Source organism: Mercenaria mercenaria, chromosome 15, assembly GCF_021730395.1.
Source record: "Mercenaria mercenaria strain notata chromosome 15, MADL_Memer_1, whole genome shotgun sequence".
NCBI lineage: Eukaryota > Metazoa > Mollusca > Bivalvia > Venerida > Veneridae > Mercenaria > Mercenaria mercenaria.
Genome location: NC_069375.1, coordinates 71,074,446 through 71,101,712, shown reverse-complemented (window position 1 = coordinate 71,101,712; position 27,267 = coordinate 71,074,446). Strand labels below are relative to the sequence as shown.

General features: G+C 34.8%; 2 protein-coding genes across 4 annotated transcripts; one reads left to right on the top strand and one right to left on the bottom strand.

Annotated features, from left to right (window-relative positions):
- The first annotated feature begins 538 nt into the window (after positions 1–538).
- On the top strand, positions 539–2,569 carry LOC128548822 (uncharacterized). The gene has a single exon (XM_053524319.1). The coding sequence runs from the start codon at positions 539–541 to the stop codon at positions 2,567–2,569; it is 2,031 nt and encodes a 676-aa protein (XP_053380294.1).
- Positions 2,570–4,103: 1,534 nt separating this feature from the next.
- On the bottom strand, positions 4,104–27,193 carry LOC123562988 (uncharacterized). 3 transcript variants are annotated; one of them, XM_053525658.1, is made up of 11 exons: positions 27,110–27,193; positions 26,589–26,634; positions 20,583–21,803; positions 19,933–20,109; positions 19,656–19,738; positions 19,266–19,334; positions 18,969–19,068; positions 7,135–7,235; positions 6,684–6,752; positions 5,341–5,476; positions 4,104–4,271 (listed from the first exon to the last, which is right to left on the bottom strand). In XM_053525658.1, the coding sequence occupies exons 1-11, from the start codon at positions 27,134–27,136 to the stop codon at positions 4,267–4,269; spliced, it is 2,034 nt and encodes a 677-aa protein (XP_053381633.1). In that variant the 5' UTR covers positions 27,137–27,193; the 3' UTR covers positions 4,104–4,266. The 3 variants fall into 3 exon arrangements, with proteins under 3 accessions (XP_053381633.1, XP_053381634.1, XP_053381636.1); XM_053525659.1 differs by having other exon boundaries at positions 19,972–20,109; XM_053525661.1 differs by having other exon boundaries at positions 19,656–19,735; positions 19,972–20,109.
- Positions 27,194–27,267: the final 74 nt, after the last annotated feature.

Below are 27,267 nucleotides of genomic sequence, written 5' to 3'. Positions count from 1 at the left end.
AACATCGATGAGACTTGACTTACGTTGGAACGTAGCTCTCCCGGAGTGAATATAGCCGTTTGACAACTAGATCATTATAACTGATAGGTAGCTGAGGTACATGTATAGACTATTATAAATCACTGGATTTTACATTGATTATAAAATGGCCACCTTTCACTAAAATATTTATTTTTAGATATTTAGTTCAAATGAGTCAAATCCTCATCAAAATTTGTTTGACTTTTCTGAACAGAAAAATTAAGTTTACATGTATAGCTAAGTCATACAGGATCAATTGATTGTTTAGATAACAACCAATTTTAAGTGGTAGTACACATTTACACTGTATTCATCTACACATGTACTATTTTAAACCTAATGCATAGTAGAGATAAAACCTAACGTATCACATAAACTTGTTCATTTTATGTTTACATAAACTATAAGAAGCGGTTGTTCATGTTTTCAAATATGAAATTTTGATCTAAGATACCTTTAAGTAGTTAACGGTAACGCGGGTCTCAATAAATAAACTGCTGCTCAATCAACAGTAGAAATGCTTCGCTATAGATATCGAGGAGAAAAGAGTAAAGATCTTTCTCTAAGTATTAGTAATGTGTTAGAAACAGGATACGGACTGCAATTTAGGAAAGATAAAAAAGTGACTCAACTGATGGGACAATATTTGGAGGAACATTTCCATCATTCTAGAGCGATATCAAGCGGAGGAAGAGCAGAAGGCTCCATGCTGGGTCCTGATAGCGACTCGGACGTAATGGGAGTTATTCGTGGGTATTTAGTTGTAAACAACGCTAATATTAGAAACAAAAGTATTGTATGTATTTTATTCGACAGGACAGGATGTTACCCAGGCTATGGTAAACTAACACTTTCGCCTGATCAATATTGTCAATTTGAAACACTCAGCGGAGATAATAATATTGACAACGGAATTAGAAGAATTATTGTGCATTCCGAGACTAGATACATATCTAGTAAAATGTTCAATCGATACGTCATTCCTCCAGATTTAATTCCAGGGGATAATTTTAAAGATTCGTCATTTCAGATCAATGGTCCAGCGAAAACAAACATGAATGTGGATTATGTGCAAGCTTTTGAAACGGAGACATGGCCTGTAGAAGCCAAGCAATGGAGATCACGCAGAAGAACAAATAATTGGCCAAGTGGAAAGATACTTAGCACACTTGAAGAAGAAACTTCATGTTATGTCGTTCCGACTGGAAACAAAACCTCTTCAGCGTTCGACCTAGAGTGGAGACTATCTTTTGTTGAAATTGAACGAGAATTGATGTGGAGCATGAACGATACACAATTTAAGTGTTACGTTTTGTTGAAAATTGTCAAAAAGTATTATTTTGAAGATAATATTATTCTTAAAGAAATATCGTCATATCACATGAAAAACATTGTTTTTTGGATGTGTGAAGAGCTTTCTGAGAGTGAATGGATTCCGGAAAATTTGCTGTCTTGCGTTAAAACCGGATTGAAGATGCTTGAACTCTGTATTCAGCATGGGAATAATGCTAATTACTTTGTACCGGAAAATAACTTGTTTCACACTTTGACATTTTCACCAAACGAGAAGGAAGGGGCGATTATTATGCTTCAAAATATTTGCAATGTTTTGCTAGAGAAATTTCTTAATTATTATAATCTGATTCTTGAAAATCTTCAATCGAATTCAATTGATGTACCTAGTGAAATTCACGCCTATATTGATAGATGTAACATGGTGTTGAACTATTATCGAAGTGTTGAAGACAGTAGTTTCATTAGAAATTTTCATACAAAATTTTTAGAATTTGAGCTGCTTTTCCCAAGCATTTGTATTGCTCAGGCATTAGCACAGTTGAAGTTCATAGAATATGGCACTGCACTTTTCACTACTGACAGAATGGTTGAAGTAGCAGTGGAGTCGATCAAAACAGGTCATGCTATGGACTACTTGACTGTTTCAATCTATATCGCTTTTGTATATTTTATGTACTCCAAATACGACAAAGTTTTAAAAGTTCTGAGACCAGTTTTGTCGAAAAAACTCTACAAGCTGTTTATTTCTAACCTAGGGGTACCTACCTATATCAACTTGAATTCTGGTGCAATGACTGATAAATGCAATGATGCAAATTGCAAAGTTAAAGACATCATGCATGACCGTAAAAACCTTGTGATGCATTTCAATATAGAATATCACAGGAAAGACATGTTTCCATATCCCTTCAAACTATTTTTATATATTACTGGACGGAGAGCACAGTATAGTTGTAATCCATTAGTTGTGAGTTATTACCTTCTATATATGTCAGAATTCCAGTGTAGATCAAGTAAAACGAATGAAACAAGACGTTTGTTTGAAAAAACAGTATCGAATAGCAGCCATCAGCGAAACTACTTTTTACATCTTGCCCTACTGGGCTATGGTTACTATGCCACTGGGGATAACGAGGCCGCATACAAATGTTATGCAAAGTCTTTGATTATACGCCCTTCAGTCATTAACGTAGCTGTGTATCTCCTGGCAATCCTACTGAATGATGTGTACAAGAAACATGTACAAATATAAAGACATGAACGTTTACTGGCAACAGCACAATCTTTTCCAGATTTTACATGTATAAATATTTATGAATTATGTAAGACTTACTCAAGAACTGTTATTTATTTCCAATAAATGAGTTACTCTTTTGTGTACTTTTGTTGAGTGATGCTTGTAAAACATACAATATTTCAACTCACAAACTATGTTTTTAAGTAGACGTTTAACAATTTATAGATTTAAACGGCGATAGCCGTGCTGCTTCGTTCTTGAATTCCCACTTGTTTTACACTAACTCTTACCGACTTCGTGATTATCTTATTTTTTTTTTTTAATTAGTGGATGTCTTTAACGCGACTGTAGCCGGAGCGTTTCAAAGCATCATCACCGTACTTTTACAAGCGGATTGGCGATATGTCAAAACGCACATGTCAAGTTACGTCTTCGCTAACAGATTAATTTGTCTTGCTTTAAGATATATTATTTTCCCATCATCGAACTTGATTTCTCACTGAAGATTTGGATACCGCTTAGGCAGCAACAACAATCTAAGTTGCAGAGAAATTCTCTTTGACATCGTTTTTCTATTGTATCTTTAACAAATCCTCCTTAAGGCATTTCCATTATCGTGAAAATCGTAAATATAACTTTATTCTTGTATTTTTGACTATATTAATAGTTATAGAAATTTTGATAATTACTTGATGAATTGCGATATTAGATAAATTATTTTATTTCATATTTTTAATTTGAAGAGGAAACGCTCTAACCAACACATAAATTCGCGTTCCACAAAACCCGCAAAGACCGTATCCTTACCATACATCAATGAATGTATGGAAGTGTACATGATGAATATATTTACAAAATGCATAAGCAAACCAGCAAAACATGCAGTCAACGGGGACAAAAACCACCACGTGAAGCATTTTAGATGACCGCTTTGACACGATTTTGCCTTTGTGACCAGTGCAGACCAAGATCAGCCTGCTATTCAGTCAATAAATGTTCAGAGAACACCCCTTTTAATAATAAATGGCACTGCCCAAATTGAATAATGGGCCACTCCATTATAGAAATATAGCAGGGAAAAGGTTGATAAACTCCACACAATTTTCACCATGGTCGTCAGGACTGTGTAAATAAAGTAATCTCCCCTGGTGAATCACTTACACACTTAACAACAGTAAAAAGAAACACAAAAATGAACGCGAAAATGAAAAGATTCCTATCGAAAAATTCAGTCACGACCTTACTCAACGCCTTTGTATCAAGCTGAGCATCGACAGCACACCATTTAGGACCCGAACAAATATATCAAAGCAGGTCAGGGATTGTAGGCTTTTATATCTTGCTTTCACGGAATCTTCCAGACTAAACTGCATGTGCATCCAAATTTTGTAGTCCCAAATGTACTGAAAGTACATAGAAGTTTGAAAATTTCTTAAAAAGTCGAACTTCTTTTGTCCATGATCTATTTCTGTATATTTATTCATTAAAATCCAATATTGAGGCTGAACTTGTATCATCTGCTAACGCATGCACAATTCCACATAAAATATTAACAATTTAAAATTAAATTATTCATTGTGTCTAAAATTGAGCCAAGCATTTTCTTGGTTTCACAAATATTATTAATTGCTTAGTCATGGTGTGTTTGCCATATGTTTTCAGTGTGATATATACGCTTTATATCCGTATATATGTGTGTGGATCGTCTCACCTTAACCTGAAATTAAAGGAAGAGAATTTTTATGATTGTAATTTTTAAATCAAGTATTGTACATGGCGTACTATCGTAAGAAATAAATAAGTCGTATATGTGTCAATCGAGAAATAGTATATACCAAATATTGATTTTGTTGTTGAATAAAACCTTTGTTTGGGAATCAGATACAATCATGTAAAAGGAAATTATATCACGATAGCACAGTCCTTCATATAACCAAACACATCTGAATGAAAAGCAGTGGTTTCAGTCAAAAGAAAATCACTATAATTATGTTTTATTTCGATTGTAACACGACTTTAAGGATAAATATCTACATCCATGACGATATTAGCTAATATATTTGCGTGTTGTTTCTGTAGTTTTCTATTCTAGTGCGCAGCTATGCTATGACACCTGAAACTATGACGTCAAAATTGTGATTTAGAATCTAGAAAAACATAAAATGTAAGAATAGATTTCCAGGAAGTACAGAACACAGCAAGTATAGCCAAAGCCGTACATCGCAAATACGGCCTGCAAACATATCTTCCTTTTTTCATAGCAAAACAAATGACATGAAGGTCTAGTATCTTCGCTAAACATGTTGTACATGTTCTTTGTAAGTACGTGTAAAACTTTAAACGAAATAAAAACCTTTATAACAAGCAACCTATATTCAGCACTATAGTCCTTGACACATAAAATGAAATATTTCAGCATTTAATAAGAGATAACTATTTACAAGAAATTATTTATAAATACAAGCTTTGTAGTTATAGCCGACCAATGTGCAGTAAGTTTCGCATAAAAGTGTGAACAAAACCTTCAAGATAGTTTCGAAAGCAGGATATTTACAGATTAATATACATACATTGATTGGACTCCATGATCCTAAAGAACCAGAAAATATAACAGCACTGAATTCAAGTACGGGGATACTTTTTACATCCGCCACACTGTTCAAATGGGCATTCGCGTGTTTGCTTAATAAATCAGCTTGGAAGTGGCCATATATTATCATTAAATGAATCAACGTGGCTTAAAACCAAACTAAAAGGAAACAAAAAAAAAGCAAGATAACACTTACCGACAATAACGGATCCAGTTTGGCCTTGGAACGAAGTTGTACAATTCCGATTGCAGTAGTCATCAGAGCAACATGAGTGGCATACAGGGGTCTCTCTTTTGAACGCGTGACTTCCCATTCTTCTCACAGGGTAACACTGAAAATCATAAAATATATAGTGACATATTCAGTGTGCGTCTGACCGAGCGAATAGGGTAAAGTCAGTTCTAAGCCATTGCATCTTACCACAGTGGTTTCAAACAACCTCACGGTAGCTATATATTTTTTGATATTTTGCAGCAGTCTAATTGAAAGTTGGAGATCTGTTGCCGTATCCAGGTGTCGCCCGTTTCTGTTTCTTTGCCTGCAGTGGCTTCTAAGATCTTACTTTACAATTTATTGTACCTGTGAGAATTGAGACAAAGACATCACTACATCGATAACGCACACTTATTTCCCAGTTACTGGCTTAATTAAAACAACGCCGAATGCAAACAGGCATTTTCGATTTTGTTGTGTGTTATATTTAGATTTTGATAAGCAATACTGCTGTCCTCACCAGAGTATATTACATAACAAATATATTTGCAATTCATCTCAGGAGCAAAGGTTTCAGAAGTAATTGAATACGAAGCTCCCTGTACGAAAAGTCATGAACATGATCTCCGTTAAATGAAGATGTGTCACATTTTTCAAATAGCCATTTCCATTGCAAACTATACTGAAAGGGCAGCTAAACCGCCACTTGCAACGCTAAATAAACAAAACAGGACAGCTGGCCCGACATTTATGTATTATCACGAATATGAGAAACCAGTTTTCAAACAGAACAAAGTTTATGTGAACTTTTGTGGTTTTAATAATAGAAATTGGCAGTAAAATAAACAAAAGCATATAACTGCATGATCAGATATTTTTTACTTTTTATTATGTTTAAAACCATATGTTGATCTAAATGCATAATTAAAAAGTGACTACATTTTGTAAGTTTTAAGATATTTAGTAATTAAGTAAAATAGAAAAGTTGCGCGTTAGCTGTTTTATACAGGTTTCCAAAGGTCAAGACGGAATACAATGAAAATAACTCCGATGAATTTAGATTTGCTTTATACATTGTATGTGAAGCGGTTCTTTAACTTAGATACAAAAAGGAAAGGCGGTATAGCTTGAGTAATGATAACTTCAATTAAAACATTTAAATTTATGCAATTTGAGGTTGCAGAACTATATTCTTCAATTTTGCATTTGATTCTTGTAATATATAAAATTAATGGAACCGTTACGGTATTAATGGAACCGTTATTATGAAAGCGATATTAATATAACTTTATGTATTATAAGATTGTTAGTATTTATAAGTTTACCAATCCATGTCCACATCCTAGCTTAAAGTGAGAATGATCGAACCATTTGTACTCTTCAATATGACACATCTGCAAAAGAAGACAAATTCAAATACATACATAACATACGTCATACCACTTTTTAATGCATTATGAAACAGATATTCTAACAACTTCCGCATAAACTGCTCCATAAACATACAGCAACTAGCCTGTATATGAATCTTCAATAAAATATAAATAGCTAATATATTTAAGCTCCCCCCCCCCCCCCCCCCCACACACACACACATACGATTGGTAAATGAGATATTATACTTCTAATGGGAGTTTTAATCTTACCTGGTGTGGATCGCAGGGGGAAATCTTTACGCATTGCCCCCCCCCCCCCCCCCCCCCCCCCCCCCCCCCCCACACACACATACGATTGGTAAATGAGATATTATACTTCTAATGGGAGTTTTAATCTTACCTGGTGTGAATCGCAGGGGGAAATCTTTACGCATTGTTCAGGAGATGACACATGCTGACAGTCGAAACAGATAGGTCCACGTCTATCTCTGTCCGGAATTCCTGAATAAATGATTTTAACAACTTGACGGAAGTAATATGTGCATCTGATTATCTTATAATTTGTTACAATTGATGGCTAGTTTTAGTGATTCAACAGTTGCTACCGATTTGGATCTTGATACTATTTGTCTTGAGGGGGACTTTTTCTTTCTTTTGTTTTTAGGTGTATCGCATAGAAGTATAGGAAGTCTATCAAGAAGTCCAAGAATATCCGCCATTTTACATAAATTTGATATTTTTCCGAGTTGGAAAGTCAGATCGTCAGTAGAAACTAAAGGAAACAGAACAAATATTTATTAATTGATTTAAGTTTAAGCTGTCGTAAAAACTTGCAATCTGGGTATAGTTATTTAGCTGTATATGGAATAGTTCGAAGACCGCTGATTAGTTCTGAGTTGCAAGGTTCTAACTAACTAAGTACGTGCCACTAATATTTTCTAGACTAGACAGATTCCTGACATATAAAGTATTTGTAGACATGTTAGTAAATCAAACATGGTCTTCAAATGTTTTGTATAGTATTTCAGTCAGACAGAATGTCTGAACAACACTCTATAGTTCTAATTCATCAATAAACAACCTTAAGTTCCAAACTTTCCTAATCTTGATTGCATACATCCCGGTTTCCTTATTCAAGAGTTGTGCAGCTTAATGAAAATAATACTATCGCCCCAAATTTCTCCACCTCTGCACAAAAATTATATATACGATTTTTCAGCTCTTAATCGACTTTTTAATCACTTCTAGATCTAGTAAAACTCCGTTGAAATAAAATAGTCCCCTTCATGAGTCGCCTTAAAAAATGCGAGTCTGCAAAATTATTATCAACAGTGATTTACAACTACCAAAATATTTTAACAAAACAGATATAATTGTATTAAAAGTTGTCCTTGATTTTGGTCGTAGCAGTATGCATTGTGTACACAACGGTAGCGCTTTCATACTGTCGCACTGACCTGTATACTTTCGCTGACTGTGACACAATATCAGGCCTTAGACCACAGTTATTTTTACTATATGTTCTATATAGGCACTGGACACTATAACAATTTTGCATGCATTCCAACCCCTATAAAAATACCTGAACTCAACAGAACTATTCAAGAGAAAAAATTCCAGCCACAGTAAACATTGGGTTGACCGGCTTTTTTTCCACCATTTTGAACCAGATCACATGCGTATGAAGACTACTCTCTAGATGGCCGCAAACAGGCAAAACAGGCCCTATCAAAAAGTCATGTTATGCATATTCTGACATTCTCATTCTGTCTCATTCTGTCAAATTGTACATGTACCTACTATTTCATATCTCCTCTATTAAATCATGCCATTTATTGCAGGTCTTTCACTCATCAAACAGAGGAACTATTTTCTGCGTAACCACTTCCGTATTGGTCAACCAAAGGCAAATAACTGTTGACCTATTTTTCTCTTCAAACTAAAAAATATTTTACCAGTACAATCTCAGATGTATAGCAAATCAAATCTGAAAGTTACACCTCTGTTGAACAATGCACTAAAATTTGACAGCTTCCAATATTACACATGGTATCGGTCAAATCTGAGCAAAAAAAAAAAATTCACGTACTTTTCAGATGAAAAAAAACCTGCAAAATTCTATAACTTTTTTGTTTGATGAGAGTTTCACCCAAAATAAAAAACAGCATGTTTCCTTATTATACATCTATCCAAATTAAGAGCCACTTCAAGTCTGATTACAATATCACTGTTCCAATTTTAAGGAAAACTATTCCTATTACAAAAAAGCACGTCAGAACGCGTAGTCTACTCACACAAAAAAGTAAAATGTGAACTAAGAAAAATCCTGTAGCTGTCAAATTTGCCCTTTTTAAGCAGCCCAGTATTTGGCAAATATGAGAATGAATAGCTTTTGTACATATATGTGTCATATACTTTTCAGTGATCATTCATTTATGGCTACCCTAGGTAAAATGAGCCAAACAGCTCTGAAAAGTCCAATATGTGAGCTTTCTAAAAAGCTTATGAGTCTTTCTGGAATGAATATTTCACTCAAATCTTACAGTTTACAGGCATTCAGTGCACTCTGTAAATGTAACATGCACACCATGACCATTTACACTGCAAAAAATCTTACACTGTGTATCATAGCTGAGCATTCTGGCAAAACAGCCCCTATCTCTATAAAGAATGATTTTAATGTACATCACTGCCTGCTGAATGTTCCAAACTGGCTTAATTTCAGCAAAAACCTTATTAAATATCAACCTGAGAAACTACAACTGGTGTTCCTAATTTTTCCAGTGACTAATGCCAATGGAAGTGACCCTTCGTGTGACCGAACCAGCATCTTCTGTGTGACTGGAAGGCCTTCGGCCGAACAACACCTAAAATATGATAATCATTTCCGGGCATGCGCAGAAGACCGCTCCAACTCTGCAATGAGTTACATCGACTTTCACTCGGAGCATTATGGGTAAGAACTATTTTCAACATGGAGTCGTAAACAAGGAAGTGAAAGTGTGCTTTGCATTTTTAGTTGAACATTCACCATTGATGTTTCCAGAGTACGATTGATTCTAGTGTATCTATTTCTAATATCTTTAGAAATGATGAATGTGAACTGTCTGTAGTTGTGCAAATCGATTCATACATGAAAAACGTAATCGTTTAGTTTGTTTACCTGCAAAATTCTACATGTATTTTTCTGTACTGTACATGTACATCATTTCGTTAAACGAATGTACCAAAGTATTAAACACACAAATTTTCAGTATAACAATCAATTGAAATAATGTCAGTCATGTATTTTTTCTATTATTGCAGAACTAATTTCCAAATTACCAGCTTGCAGCTCGATGTAGCCTTAGTTACTTATTTGGTTTATCGGGAAAACATATTTTATGATCTGATATTTTATAGTCGTCATCCCTCTAAATAATAGGACGTTTTGGAACCATGATATAACTTCTGACTGTCACCGTTTCTTCATGGCTTAGAGGTAGTCAAAATAAGTTGACGTTCAGAATTTTGTTTTATATTTCTGACGGTCAATCCAAACGTCAAAACTTTAAAGAATCAAAATAATAGAAAGTAAATCACTGTACACAGTCAGGTAAAGTAATAGCGTGTAAAAACCGTTAAACGTTGATCGTGTGCAGTACATACAAAGGTTTAAATCACAAGAAAATTCGTAATTATGGATATTATTTGATAATTTTAACACAGATAAATGAGGAATTGAGTCACCTTTCGATACATGTAAGTTATATCTTAATTTATGGCCAATTCGTGAAATAATAGGCATTTAAATCTATTGCATGTAAAGCGCCGGCAGCAATGGTCATTCACGAATGTTTGACGCGAGAAGGGATATTGCCCATATGAAAAAAAAAACTATCTAAATATTTCCTAGGATCGCTTCAAATTAGTCACCACAATAAACCAAATGACGGTCCCAAAACGTGATATTATTTGGACTACAGGTCAAGGTAGTCCAGTAAGGCTTGATGTAAAGTATAGTCAGAAATGGTCCAGACCTAAAATGCTAAATACCAGACGCATACTTTGTTTTCTTGTATTCATAATTTAAACATGTCCAAAACATTGCGGAATAATCCTAATTTCACTCGGGTAATAATTACATTTTACTCGGATTTTATCATATAGACTCCCTGTGTAAAAACTTTAAACTAAAATAAAGTCATTAAATCCATGTAATATCTGGATGAAACTTCAAAGATTGTTGTTTATTGCACCATCTTGGGCATTTGCAATGAAAAATCGTAATTTGATTATTTCTAAAATAGTGTGATATTTACTTCTAAAGTCACTATATGTTTATTGTAAATGTACTTCCATATTGACCATATCGACATTATAGGATAAATCCCGTCCTCCGGTATTTCCTTAAATAGAGTCGGGGAGTTGGTGAGGGGGAGTGCTGGCGAGATTAACCGATATAAAGACCGTGTACAATATCAGCGATTATTTTTGCCAGAAGATAAGAATTTAGGAAAGCTCTTGCTTTCTCACAATGAAAATAGTAGTTTACGACCTCGACAACACATTTTTGCAAACTTAATTTTTTAACCTTGAAAAATGCGAATAATTTCACACTATTGGTATCGAGCCACGGTAGCGGCAGTGTAGAATAAAACATAAAATTTTAAAAATAAAGTAAACTTTGAGGATATTTTTGCTACATCTTAATTACAACAATGTTTTATGATAATCTGCAATACTTTCTTTTAACCTTTAAAAAGTATGACCAGTATATAGCGTAATAGCCGATAACCCCCTCACCGTAAAACCGAGAACGGGTGTTTATAGATGTCTAATACCGGAAAACGGGATTTATCCTATAATGTCGATATTGAGAATACCCAAGTGGAAACTGGCTGGTACTTGAAAATGCAGCTGTCTGACTGATTAGTTAGAACCTCTTATTAACGGTGATGTCATGGTAAAGTTTTGAATTATTGTTTTGTTAATTGATTTTTTTGTACAGAATTGAATAAACAGTTGATAATTAGCATGAGTTTATATGATATCAGAATTGAAAAAAATCATATTCAATATTGATTTCTCAGCTTGCTTCGAAATTTGAAAAAAGTGACTGAATTTATTATTTCTTAGTTAGGACAGTTGGTGACAGGTAGCTCCGTTGGTTAGAGCACCGCAGACATGGAAGTACAACGCCATGGGGAGGTCTCAGGTTCGAATGTCCCCATTATAATCTAGAATTATGTCCATTTACACTTCCAAATTTTAACACATAAAACTTCAATTTTACATGTACAATTATCTTGATCTTATAATATTTTTAATAACACAGCACATTTAGAAAGTGTTTCGAGCATTTTGCCATGGAGAACTAATGAGATTTATGCTTTGATTTATTGTTATAAATTTTGTACTAGCATCAGTATATTTCACATTTGTAGTAATCCAACAAAATGTTAAAACTATAAGATATGTTGAAGGCTATCGTTGATTAATCTGGTAAACATGATAGATCCATCATCAATCTCGTGTAAAGTCATGAAAATTCTAATTTAAAATGTTATTTAGTATTTTAGTGCCTTCTTAAGTTTAATACAGATAAAATGTTGCTAACGTAGACCAAAAAATTGCGCAATATTCAAGATGACGTATTTTTGTGTAAGTTTTCTTATATATAACCTGTATAATGCGCACATTTATGTTGTGTACTTGCACTTGCACGGGTTGGGTATGTATGTTAATCAATTGAATACAATTTAATGTATTGTTTTAAGTGACCATTTTTCCCTTATATTCAAAACTTGTTCCTTAAATAATTTAGGAAGCCGTCCAGCTGGCTTACGAAATGTCGGTGGTTCTACCCAGGTGCCCGATCGTGATGAAATAATGCACGGAGGGGCACCTGGGTCTTCCTCCACCATTAAAGCTGGAAAGTCGCCATATGACCTATAATTGTGTCGGTGCGACGTTAAACCCAACAAAATAGATAAATATTTTTTTTATAAATTAATGAAACATTTCACAGGCATTAACGCTTATAACCTTTCTGTTACTGTAATGTGATAAAATGTATTAGCGCCTGATGACCATTTCAGGCTGCTGTAGAATCAACATTTATTACACGAAATTTATTTTGAAAATATTTCTGAAATGTCCAGGTCAGCAAGTCTTAAATATGGAAAAATCTCACATCTTAATCTTACACTGACACATTCAGACAGCATCAAACAGGACCTTTTGAGCCATCTGACTAAGTTCCAAAAAATTCTATGTACCCTTGCTCTGTTACTGACCCCTGTGGGATTTATGTTTATTCCGAGTTCAAATATATTTTTGTAGATGAAAAGCTGACATGTCGAGCTCAAGCTCAGTTACTTTCATATCGGTAGAAAATGTTGAAAACAGACACCCCATAAGCAAAAATAAAATCCATGCGCATAAATTTTGACGGGGAGACCCCTTAGGGTGACTCCTAACTATCGACCAATCTAAAGGCGACTCTCTTTTTCAAATTTTGCATGTCTACTTTTATTTTTTCACTTCCGGAATAGCTGAAGGTCGATTTATGTCATTTTCTTAGTGGTTAAAAATATAAGTATATGGCACGCAAATTGTCAAAAAAAAAAATACATGAACCCAGGTTCACGGTCAAACAATAATTTTGACGTAAAACCAGGTTTTTCGAGTACTCATCTATATTTTCGAGCAAAAACATAGAAAAACACCCGAAGGCACACTTGGAAACCAAAGTTCACGGTCGTAAACATAGGTTCACGCTCGTAAATTATGGTTAACAAGTGTGAAATAGGGTTTAAGAGCGTGAACATAGGATAACGACCGTAATCATAGGATAACTACCGAAATTCGTAGTTTATTCGAGAAACCTAGTTTAAATAACGTAAACCATGGTTTACGGTCGATATACTTAGTATTTAGATTAAAAAATCAACTATGAATTTCGGGCAAGAACATCGGTTTACGGCCGTGAACCTATATTTATAAGCTTGAACCTACGTTTACGGACTATTAGCCTAGGTTTGAGATCGAGAACTATAGTTTACGGACGTAACATGTATCTAAATTGTCCAGTAAGTACAAGAACCAAAGTTTACCGTCGAAAAACTACTAAGAACTAGTGATGAATAAACTAAGCTTTTAGAAGGCAAAAGCATGTTTACCTATGATAACATTGTAAATCATAGAGCACGCTCGTAAACGTATGTTCACGTTCGTACACCCAAGTTCAGGTTCAATTGAGAAACATAGTTTATCGAAGGTAAACATGGGATCAAGAGTGTAAATTATGGTTTATGCCTGTTATCCTATGTTTACGCCTGAAAATACATGTTAGTAATCGATATTCCTAGTTTTTCAACCAAAAACGTAATTATTGGAAAACCGGATTGCAAAGAACCATTGTTTATGTAAGTGAACCTATGTTCACCGAGTCTCAACGTGAGCGTTGACTGGTGGCATAATAACGTGCGAGCAGGGCGCTTTTTGCGGTGTTTTTCACCAGTCAAGATAATGTTTTCCTTCGCAGTTTTTTTCATTACTAAAGCTTTGTTATTGGGATTTGGCCGAGGATGACCTACAATGAACACGCTTTTATGGGGATGTATCGAAATTTTCGTATCATTTGTATTTTTTTCTAACATTAAGGAAATATTAACTGAAAAACACGTATTTGCCTACAACCCCTTTATTTTCTCGTTTTAAATGGATAAATCAGTGCTAAAATGTCTCGTATTTTCGTCAAACATGTACGATATATTCACTTTAACAGATCGGTCACCGTTGTATGCAGTTTCAAAAATACTTAGCCCGGCAAAACCCGGCCGTCGGCGAAGGTTTCGTCTTACGTCCGAGTCGGTGGTTCATAAAAATAAAAATGCATAAGTACGAGCAGGTGAAATTTATGAACAACGTTATTTTCATGAGTTTTCAGTATCCGACAGTGGACGAAAATCATTTTTATCAATATGTAGGCTAACGTTTCATGTTTCTTCATTGTGCACAGTCATTTTAAAATATTTAGGTTTCATACTTGAAACCTATTCTATGAATTACAATTAGGGGCGCAGTAGCTCTACTATGAATTGATTGTATGCTTTTATGTATACATTATGACATTAATACATTGTCACACTATGATACGTCATTTTGATATTGACGCCAACATCTTACATTGTCACACTATGATACGTCATTTTGATAATGACGCCAACATCTTATAGCAATATTATTGATAGAGATTCAGAATTAAATTGATCTATGTTTGAATTTCAGTCATTTGCCATGAATCTAAGTAAAACAATCAAAATAAACGTGGCTGTGTCGTCCATACTGGTCGACATGGAAGGCTTATTCGGCACAAGATGTAAAACTTGTACATTTTGATTGCAATTATATCTACCCAAGAGTAGGGAGGTGGCAGGGTTCCCATCCACTGTGATGTCAAATTACAGAATCACAGTTGTTTTTTTAATGTCTCATAGACAGCGAACATTCGTACAAGCATGGACACCGCCCGCTGGAATCTGACAGAGCAGGGCTCCTCTAGAAAATTGTTCTAGATGTTCATATATTAGTAATTGTTTTATTCTAAAGACCGTTTTGGGGTAAAATAGAATCTTAGTCGGTGTTTTGAGCATAGGCATTTATCCGTGTCTTTATCGTAGAGAGCGTACTCGACATTTGTCAGTGCTTGACATAAATTATCTTGATTGAAAAGTTTTAATCAAAACAAAGTCATTTTGATTATTCATTAAGTGGTTTCTCTAAGTCCAAGAATGACCATAATTCTAAAACAAGAGCACTGCATGCTGGTGCTCGACACTCCAACGTTTTTATACTTGGTAAATGGACCTTAGTATAAGTATTTATGGTAAATTAAATAGCATTCTTAGCCAAAAAGTGTGACGTAATCATTTTAGTGGCGTTCTTTCTAATGAAATAGCATTTAATACACGTGTGTAAATCAAAATTTGATAACATTATAAACATTTAAAATAGGTCCCCCTTTTTCAGACAACTTCGATAAAACATAGTTGAAATCATTTTACAACAGTAAATGAAATTTAAATTGCAAAATGAAATATTATTCAGGATGGTTCCTGTGATACGCAGGCTCCATAACCTCAGATCCCCTTCCTAAATTCAATTTGTTTAGTTCTGCCCATTGTTTTCTCGTTTAGGGCAAACACATTATTTTATCTGGGGACCAAACACCGCTCTTCATGGAATTACACGTCTCAACACGTGTATCATTGAAGGTTCCATGTTCACCGCCGTTTGAATACATCTGCGGATGTCTCCAAATTGCTTTTTGTACTTTTAGCATGTGTAAATGTTGAGTTCTGCTCAACCCGGGGCTAGAGGGCGTGGACGGTAGCATGCATTTCCACTACCGTCCATGAACAGGCTCAATCAAACCGAGCCTGCAACATTTTCGTTTTTGTCGTGTTGAACGACCTGTGAAGTTTCCACTTTTCACTATTTTACAAAGTCTGGAAATAAGACTGCATATGTATACACTTAAACTGCAAGTGAGAACGTTACTTGATTCTCTGTAAATCCTCGACTGAAGATAGTTAGTTTATTGTCATTTATTTAAAAAAATACCTACATTACACTTCTTACGCACAAACATTTCATATCATGCTATCCAAAGGAAATAATTAGAAGAGCTCTTATAAAAAGATTTGAATAGTATAGGCTTCAAGAATGAAACCTAGATATTTCTAAATGACTTTGGACAATGAAGAAACATGAAATGTTAGTCTATATATTAATACAAATGAATTTTGTCCACTGTCGGGTTATAAAAAGTCGTGAAAATAATGTTTTTCATAAAGTCAACCTGCTCGTACTTTTGCCGGGCTAAGTATTTTTGAAACTGCATACAACGGTGACCGATCTGTTAAAGTAAGTATATCGTACATGTATGACGAAAATACGAGATATTTTAGCACTGATTTAACCATTTACAACGAGAAGTATGTTTTAGTGAATATTTCCTGAATGTTAGAAAAAATACAAACGATATGAAAATTTCGATACATCCCCATAAAAGCGTGATCGTTGTAGGTCGTTCTCGGCCAAATCCCAATAACAAAGCTTTAGTAATGAAAAAAAACTGCGAAGGAAAAGATTATCTTGACTGGTGAAAAACACCGCAAAAAGCGCCCTGCTCGCACGTTATTATGCCACCAGTTAACGCTTACGTTGAAACTCGGTGTTTATTTACCACTGTTAACTTGATTTAACAAGCGTGAGGCATAGTTTATGAACGTGAACCTAGGTTTACGTTCAATAAACTTGGTTTCTCAAACAAAACTATGATTTTCGGTCGTTATCCTATGTTCACGAGCATGAACCTTTGTTTACGGTCGTAAACCCATGTTCACGGTCATAAAACAAAAGTTCATGCTTGTCTACTAACATGTATATTCACGTTTGTAAACTATAATTTACGCTTGTGAACCCTGGTTTACGCCGGTAAACATAGGCTCTTGCTAGTGAACTCAGAATAACGACCGAAATTCATAGTTCAATCGAAAAATCTAACGTAAACCTAGGTTCACGAGCATAAACTATGGTTAACGCACGTTATCTTATGTTTTCGTTCGAAAGTATAGATTAGTATACGAAAAATCTGCTTTTATGTTTGAAAAACCTAGTTTACCAATTGTTAAGCCTAGTCTGAAACCTAGTTTACCAATTGTTAAGCCTAGTTTTTCGACCGTGAACACTGTTTACATCATTATTGGACAATTGGTGTGCTATATACGTATGCCTTACGAGACTGCATAAAAATATGCTTGGTGTCAAAAGAATATATTAGCATTTTGTTTTGAGAAAAAAATCTGACAACACCAATTCATGGAAAGAAAGAGTTGTTTCACATGAAAACTGAACAGCATGTAAAACATGTTTATTACTCTACTAAACAAGTGTCAGGTGATTAAAGTCTCTCTCAATTGAAAGGGAAACAAAGTTAGGAAAACAATTAATTAAAAAAAACAAAAAAAGAATCTAAGCCCAGAAGTGTAGTGCATAAAAGTATATTTTGTAAATGATTTCATACTGAAAAATCCTATTTTATTTTAGAACACTTTACACTAGTCTAACATTGTTTTATTACTAAATTTAATGTACAATGTCCTTTATTTTCTCTTATAGCCACGTTTGAAACGAGTTTACTGTAGAAGTGGTTATTCTAGCCTATATAAAGAATATATAATTATACAAGCCTCCTTCGTAACTGATAATAACAGGTAATGGTGTCTAGTCATGAAGCCTGTATCTTTCACTTTTGCCCCACCAGGAACAATACAAATCTAGGCCTCCTACTGTAAATTATCTAATTGTTAAAGTGAGCTCTAGTGTGACCTTTGAGCATTTACTTGTAAAACGCAACTGTTCATTTTTGCTCGTTTTGGTTTTCCACAATCCAAGACAACCGGCAACTCAATTTTAATTAATTTTTGTTATCTTTATAAATTTGAAACAATAACACGTACTTTGTATTATAACGTTCGTGGAAAAACACGCTACAGTTATCATGGCAAATTTTAATTCGTTATGAAAAAGTAGAAGGAAGTATGCTATCATTTAAAAATGATAATATTGATAAGATTGCTGCTTCCGAGAGATCTACTTTCCAGATTTTATTAGTTTACGTTGAGTCTTTTATTTAATTTATCATATACGATTATATATATTTCATGAGTTTTAAAACTGATATCAAATGATGAAATGTACACCTATCATTTTGTTACACATATATGGTTTGTTCTTTCGGATCACGAAAGATCAGTCCATTCAATGATTATGGTTATTATAGTTCCGCTTTTGCTGGTCATAATCAAACAGAGTTTGTTAAAAAAAAATTGTGGTTGCGTTCCACGCTTCCCATGGATCTTCTTATAGTTTTATTAAGCATCTTTAAGCATCTCTCTTGGTGCTGCTACAAAAGATGAATTTATTATTGTCGGAAATGCAAATTGGTACTCGACTTGTTTGGCTATTTACAAACATGAAACATAAAAATGTACCTCATAGCGAGCGTCGATTAAAACAAAATTAGTGCTAATACGAAGTTATTAAACATCTTCTGAATAAGTGTGTTGGCAGGTGCATTAATTGCTAATGTAATAACGCATAATCTAACATTTACATCTCTATACTGTCTATCTACTTAAGGTTGAGCCAAAATAATACATAGCTTTCAGAAAATAACCATACCATTTTCCCCACATCCTTTATTGTTACAGTAATCATCATGACAGCATTCAAAACAAAGATCATCCGAATATCTCGAATCATTCCGTTTGTTTTCACAAGTCTGTTTAAAAAGTAAGAAAAGTATAATGAACAAACATTTCTTTTTTCAGAGAATGCAGTTTCTTCTGACAAGAAACAATTCTGATGCGTCAATTCAAATGATAAAATACCAATCTGAATTAATATTTAGGAAAACATACTACTTCATTTTTATCCGCGATGAGTGTAAAATTAGATTAGATGCGGTTTGATACCTACGTTTCCCTGAAGACATCCTGATTTAAACTTGGACTGACTACCGTCAAAATACCTGGCAACAAAACACACCTGCATTATAAAGTGATTACGAATTATTACGTGTAATATGAAGCAAAATACAAAGAGAAGTTCTCTTCTATATGATTTAAGGACAAGGAGACTGCAACAACTATTTGGTGAAAAGGGAAAATGACTTTGTAAACTGATAGTGTTTGAATTTCATATCTGCATATTCCCTGTCTGTCAAATTGTATTTAAAACTCACAAATGATTTATCTTATTATCTACTTTTGACGTTTTCATTTATTTTTTGAAAGTTCTGAAGACTTTGGCAGTAACAGAATAGATATCAACCTTTCGACGTAGACTAAGAAAAACTGTTGAATTTACCTTATTGTTGCTGCACTGTTTCACAGTATCGCAAAGGTTGATGTCGCTTAGATCGTCACAGCTGTAACACATTAGTCCTCCTGCTGAAGTCGACAGATACGAAAAAGAAAAAATGAATGAAATGAGTACCGAAATAATATGTATAAAAAGATTAAACATGTTATGTGAATTGAATGCAGTTAAAAATTAGTTCGATATATTAATATAAGAAAAAGGGCTGTTTTTTGTTATTTCAGTTTTAATTTAGAGTGATTTTTATCAAAGAACGTTGATGAACATGTAATGGCTTGCTGCGCCGTTGTTGCTGAAGGTGTACCTGATATTGTAGTTGAGTCTGTAGTTGAAGTTGTGGTCAAGGTTGAAGTTGAAGTTGTAGTTGAGGTTGAAGTTGAGACTGCGGTTGAGGCTGTAGTTGAGGTTGTAGTTGAGGTTAACTCTGAGGTTGAGCAAATGCCTAAAATTAAGAATAAACACATATTGTTTATAGTTGTTAATTCTTAAGTTATTCATTTCATATGATGTGTGACAATTTAAGAGGTTAAGCCCTTTCTAAATACATTACTCTCAAATTGATTCTTTCTTTAAATACGGAAAATATAAATAATTGTAGCATTCTCATTTCGATACAAGTTTAAAATAATCAAGGTATATACTCAGTGCCAAAAGAAAGTGTGCACTTTTTAAGATTAAATATTTCAAAAAATTCCCCGACGTTTTTGTTTCATTTTTTCATACACTAACTCTCATGTATAACTCAAAATCTAAAATGCACACCAATTTGTTTACGAACTGATTTAAATTTTGGTACCAAGCATTATAAGTTTTCAATGAAAATAACCGAGAAAAAATAACAGAAAACTAAGTGCACACTTTCTTTTGGAACTGAGTGTATGTGATATAAAATCTGGCAAAAACCTTTAGACTTACCTTTTAGATTGAAACCAGCATAGAATCCATAGCTTAAGGCAGAGCTGCCTTGGCCTCCGTGTCCGTACATAAACACACCAAAGGTAACAGATGGAGATGTATGATAGAAATGATGATAACCTTCGTTAACTGGAAATGTCAATATCGTATAGTTATCAAAGGGTGATGGAACAGCAATACTTTTGGCATTATACGATTGTACCGATGAACCATCTAGTACTAAACCATCTATACTTAGTTTCGGTACGATGATAGCTGAGTATTGCTTTACACCGTAGTATGCATGTGGCACTGTGAAAGTGTAGTCATTAATATACTGGTCTACGCTTGGTACGACTGTCATAAACGGATCCCCAGTTGTGTGGTCATAGTCGTAATTAACGCCATACTGAGTGGCTGAAAAAGGACGTTCAGCAGTAACAACGACAGCTTCGGTTTCAAAATACTGGTCAGCTGTCGAAACACTAAATCTATATGTTCGTGTTAGATTAGAAATAGTCACATCAAAAGAGGACTCCGATAATATTCTCAACATAAAGGCTGACTTTGGTAACTCCGGAGCAACGATGTACTTATATGACCACGTAGACGTTGGCAACATTTCAGCTGCTATATATTCCTCACTGCCGAAAGGAATTCCAGTGAATGTTGATCCAGCCACAACATATATATTCTCACTGGAAATTACATTCATGCCTGTCGGGTCACATAGATCGCATTCATACTGAAATACGTCAAATGGATTTAGAACAACTGATCGTAAGACATTAGTTCCGTTAGCGATTGTAACGTTTGTGTTGTTTGCATTTCCGACTACAAGAAACACACTTCCATAGCCTGTGAGTGTGCTCATATAAGAGGAAATGATGTAATTATTTCCGATTTCTGCAACAGGTAAAATATTATAGGTGTCGAAATTATAAACGTTGTTGTATGCATTAGTAACAAGAACGCTAATGTCGTGCTCTGAAGTGATTTTTATTCCTCGTGAATCTTTGAAAGTGCCATCTCTTTGTATTGTAGAATTGATGGTAATTGTTTCCTTCCCACCGGATGGAATATCAAAGTAAGTGTCGTTAATGAAGTAAGGTATCTGTAGTCTTATACGTGTATAGTTTGGAGATACATTGGTGATATCCAGAGCTATGATATTCGCGTTATTATGACAACAACTACCGGCAAAGTCTAAAATTCCGAATACAAACTCTTTCCCGGTGGTACCTACAAACAAACAAAGTATTAGTGTAACATTTACTTAGGAAAAGTAATATAGCAACAATGCAGGCTGGAAAAGAAATAATAACCGACTGGTATAAAGATCATAAGAATAGTGTACTCGGAATATACTGTAAAATCATTTAATTTCATGGGCATGAAATTTCGTGGTTTTGGTCAAGATGGCAATTTCGTGGAAATATTAATTCGTGGATTTTAACTTTTGAACATAAAATGAATGGGAATTTTACTTCTTCGTTGGGATTAAATTTGTGGATTGACTCAACCACAAAATCCACGAAAATTAGTCCCCCACGGATATTTATGATTTCACAGTATGGCATAATATGGCAAGAAGTGATTGTTTCAAAAAGATATAACAACAACTGGATAAAGATTCAAACTGCTAGATATTGGGCTTGTATATAGAGAATATCAGGTTACTGTCTTTCTTAACTTAAGTTTATCCACCGAGTTGGAGAAAGGTTTATCCAGCCGAGGCTTGCTGAGGGGGATAAATCTTTCGGAGACGAGGTGGATAAACTTAAGTTAAAAAAGACAGTAACCTAATATTCTATTTATTCTGCAGTCAATAAAATCTGTGTATAACATATATTTACTTTCAAAATGTTTTTCTCTACAAAAATAATCCAGAATTTCACTCACTTGTGAACTTGTGAATTCCTACGCCCTTCAACCCCCTTGTCTGCTTGATCCAGTTACACACGATTCCTTACAATAAAACATTATTTCATGCCCCATACTTTGCCTTCTGAAGTTCTGTGTATTATAAATCATCGGTGCTAACAGGGCATTCGCGTACAAAACAAGCAGAATGGTTTTGACTCGGATAAAATACAGCCGAAAACCCGGAAGGTCTTTTCACCCCAAGACACCAAAATACACCCCAAAACACCCCAAGACACCTAGAATATTAATTTATTTGTAGCATTTATTAAAAAATATATATCTTAAAGGCATGCTAATACAGTTAAGATAACCTTCAGAGTAGATTTGTTCAAGGAAATACATCTAAAAACATCAGATGAAACGAACTTGTTATTAATGTGGAAGGGAGGTAAAGCCAACGTTACTATGTAAAGTGCATATTTATTTGTTTCCCTTGGATATAGTCATTCTGCAGATCCCGGACGCCCTTACGGTTAAAAACATTTTTATTTTTTACTCAAATTTACTAACATATTTTACAAACACAGTAACTTCTTAAAAAAAGGGAAACAACTAGATCTTTAGGCTTAATCATAGTTAAGCTTTCTGGATTGTTCCCCTTGAATTATTATGTTCTAAAGTTTCCTTTTTTATGATTCAGAAAAAAAGAAAATTATCACATAAAACATTAAAAAAATGTTATTATTTTGACATTTTAATACTAAACAAAAGGATTATTATTGGGTTTTTTAGGTGTCTTGGGGTGTCTTTGGGTGTTTTGGGGTGTCTTGGGGAGAAAAGATGAATTCAAATGCCCGCAGTCTTAAATTTACTCCATTTTCGTACAAGACAATGTGAGATAATGAAATTGCTTCCACCATGAATAGTTTATATCCAATAATTACAATAAACGACTGCTTAAATCTGGTTATTTGTGTAACTTTTTTAACTAAAAATGAGTGAACGCCAAGGTGGCAGGGGAGTGCAAATTTGCGAATTCCACATTGACGTGTGGGTACCAGTGTTGAAATATCCATAGAAATCTCGTTTTTGCTTATTTTTCTTTGAAACTACTACGGACCATTGCAGATACTATAGACTACATAAAGACGCCTCTCCGGTCCTATGCACCTATCGCTTTCCACGCCAGATCTAGTGAAAATCGGCCACAGCACCCAAATTTTATAGACCAAAAATAGCCTAACCGGGCCTCACTTTGAACTCTGCCATTCATCCATTTCTATTTTTAAATCCAATTTCGTAGCATATATGTATAGTACGAACATAGATGCATACCCAGGTGGTGTGGAATTTGTCTGCCAACCACCACTTTATTTCCCTAATTTTCACTTGAAAAAAGTGGATGGATGACAGCCGCGCGTCTGGCCGACTTTTTGTTCTGATATTTATGTTTTAGCATCAACCGGAAGTACGGAGCTAGGAATTTTAAAACACCCGTCATGTAGAATCATTAACCGTTTCACATTCCCCAGATATATTAAAGAATTAATAATGATAAATAACCAGTAAGATAGATATGCCTTTATATCTACCCTGTCCTGTTTATACAGAAAATCGACAGGGGCCAAACTACGAAACCGCTCCCCTGCCACCTTAAGTTTTTTAGATGTTTAAATAAAATAAAATGTAACCTGTCCTGAATCCTAAGACACTTATGCTGATATCAACTGAACAAAAAGCGTTGCCGTAATTTACAAGATAGCCGGTGAATAGGCCAACAAAAATGCCCACCCCTCCACGCAAGAATCAGCCAAAATTTGCATTCTGAATCAAAGTAACCCCGAAAAACTATCCACTGCCTTTAGAGTTAATTTAACATGATATTTACATTTTAAAGCCTTTCAAATGTTAAAACGATACACTTTTAGCATAATTCTGGTATACAAATGCAAATTACCGTATTTAACCTATCGGGACACCCCTTAAAGGCCACCCATCCATTCTTTGGGGCCACCCCAGCCACTATATAGCTTGATGGCATTGCTAGATATAGACACATGTGCTACTTTTAAACAAAATGGCATAAATAGTCATTATCTAGACACTATTTTCTTCTTTTGGCCGTTTTATGATACGAATCCTACTGGCGCGGGGTCCTTAGCTTCACTGTTATATGGCCACCCACTGCCATTTTGGGACTCGCCAGGCCGAATTTAGTACTCAGAAATAAATTAAAACCACTATATGTTACAGTTCATTCCGTAATGGGTTGCAATAAATGCAAAAAGTCAATATTTGAGTGGTTTGAAATGTTGTCTATTTTCCTTAAGGTGGCAGGGGAGTGCAAATTTGCGAATTCCACATTGACGTGTGGGTACCAGTGTTGAAATATCCATAGAAATCTCGTTTTTGCTTATTTTTCTTTGAAACTACTACGGACCATTGCAGATACTATAGACTACATAAAGACGCCTCTCCGGTCCTATGCACCTATCGCTTTCCACGCCAGATCTAGTGAAAATCGGCCACAGCACCCAAATTTTATAGACCAAAAATAGCCTAACCGGGCCTAACTTTGAACTCTGCCATTCATCCATTTCTATTTTTAAATCCAATTTCGTAGCATATATGTACAGTACGAACATAGATGCATACCCAGGTGATGTGGAATGTGTCTGCCAACCACCACTTTATTTCCCTAATTTTCACTTGAAAAAAGTGGATGGATGACAGCCGCGCGTCTGGCCGACTTTTTGTTCTGATAGTTATGTTTTAGCCTAAACCGGAAGTACGGAGCTAGGAATTTTAAAACACCCGTCATGTAGAATCATTAACCGTTTCACATTCCCCAGATTATTAAAGAATTAATAATGATAAATAACCAGTAAGATAGATATGCCTTTATATCTACCCTGTCCTGTTTATACAGAAAATCGACAGGGGCCAAACTACGAAACCGCTCCCCTGCCACCCAAATAAACAATTCACACACAGACTTTAAAATCCGTCATCGTACCATTCCGTATGGAGGTTTACTAGGTTAGAGTGAACCAATTTTTTTTTTGCCGTGGCTGTCCTCATAAAATGATGAAATGTTTCAGCTTCAAACTTTTAGCCCAGTTTACATTGCTTATAGCACATATACTTGAAAAAGTAGTCCGTATAAACTTGCACTGACTGTATAAAGCTCAAGTTTACACGGCAGACAGATATCGGCCTGATAAATGCATAGTGGTAGGATAAAATTGATTATAATGTCTCTCCTCATATGAATCTCTGTCTATAGTCTGTGCTATATGACCGGTCTGTAAATTTTAAAGTCAAGATTTGAAGAAAAATTGTATGAAAATTTATTGCTGATGCCCTGTCATAAAATGTCATTAAATTGTTTATCTGTAAATAGTCGAGTTTATTTGCCTGCAGGGCTGGGGCAAAAGTCATTATTACTATTATTATTATTATTATTATTATCATCATTACTATCATGATTACATCAGGTTTATAGAATGCTTTTTTCATGATTAATACGTACAAAGGCGCCTTACATATCACAAACGCAGCAACACAGGGCGCGAAATTCATCCTCTACTTGTACAGGCACAGAGCGGTATGGCCAGTGAGACAGAGTGTGATAAAGCCGCCAGAACAGAGAGAGAAATACTTTTTAGATACAGGCCTGTCCGGCTAACTTAGCCGAGCTCTTTGCGAATATTCAGTCTGGTTCTTTATCGTGCCCGATGTATAACACCGATACAAGCGAAACCGTCTTTCCTGAGAAAAATTAGCGCAGGCCTCTCAGTTAGATGGGAGACTCTCAAGAGCATCTCAGAAATTTCCAGTGCCTGGACCGGGATTCGAACCCCTGGATTGACAGTCAAGTGTGTTACTACTAGACAACCGGAGCAAGACTACTGACAAACAAGTCATTCAGTAAATGTATGCAATTCACTGTAATCCGTTTTTTCCAGTCGTCTGTCAATATATGAACACTGGAAAGGTAGGAGCAAAACTTAGTTACTTGTTACAGAACAATATAGTCTTCGCTGCTACACACAATTACGCCTCGATTCACCAGTATATTGTTTATGTCAAACTGTGGCGCCGTTCTTAATCCAGCTCTTTCAGACTTCAAAGTGCAACATGAAGATAAAATCTACTCACTTGATTTGCAGCTTTCGGTACTTGCATTGCGAATCAAACTTGCAATCTGAAATCAAAATTTCAACATTTAATCAAACACTGACAAGAAGTCAGGTTCTATCTACGATATTAGTGAACTGTATAGCTAGAGCAATCGTACAATCCTGCTTGTTTCGTAGCGTGATATAACATTCATGGAGACAGTTTTGCGAATGTTATTTAACTTATTAAACAATTGTGTAAAAGGAATGTCTATGGCATTCTCGTGTCGTTTATTTGTAACATTCACAGCCTTATAAATTGATATTCATGTACCTGTTTTGTGTAACTGCAGATAGGTAAAAGAGGTGCTGAATAAAAAATTTCTAATTGTAAATGCAGCTTAAATGTCGTTTCAATGATATATCCTAATGTAAATAAAGACAAAATATATAAAGAATGGTTTTGTGTTTAACTTGTTGGTATAACTTACCAAACAACTGTGCTAAATTAGTAAGACAAATGTGACCAAATAATAATAAAATCCAACAATAAACACTTACCATAAAAGCTAACATAAGATACGCCATATTGGACGTCAAATGATTTAAGCCATCTGACTGTTATCTAAAAAGGTATACTTTGTCAAGTTAGTAGCGTTTCAGTTAAATTAGTTTCTTTCACTAAGACTGCACATCTGAAAACAATTATATTTACAATA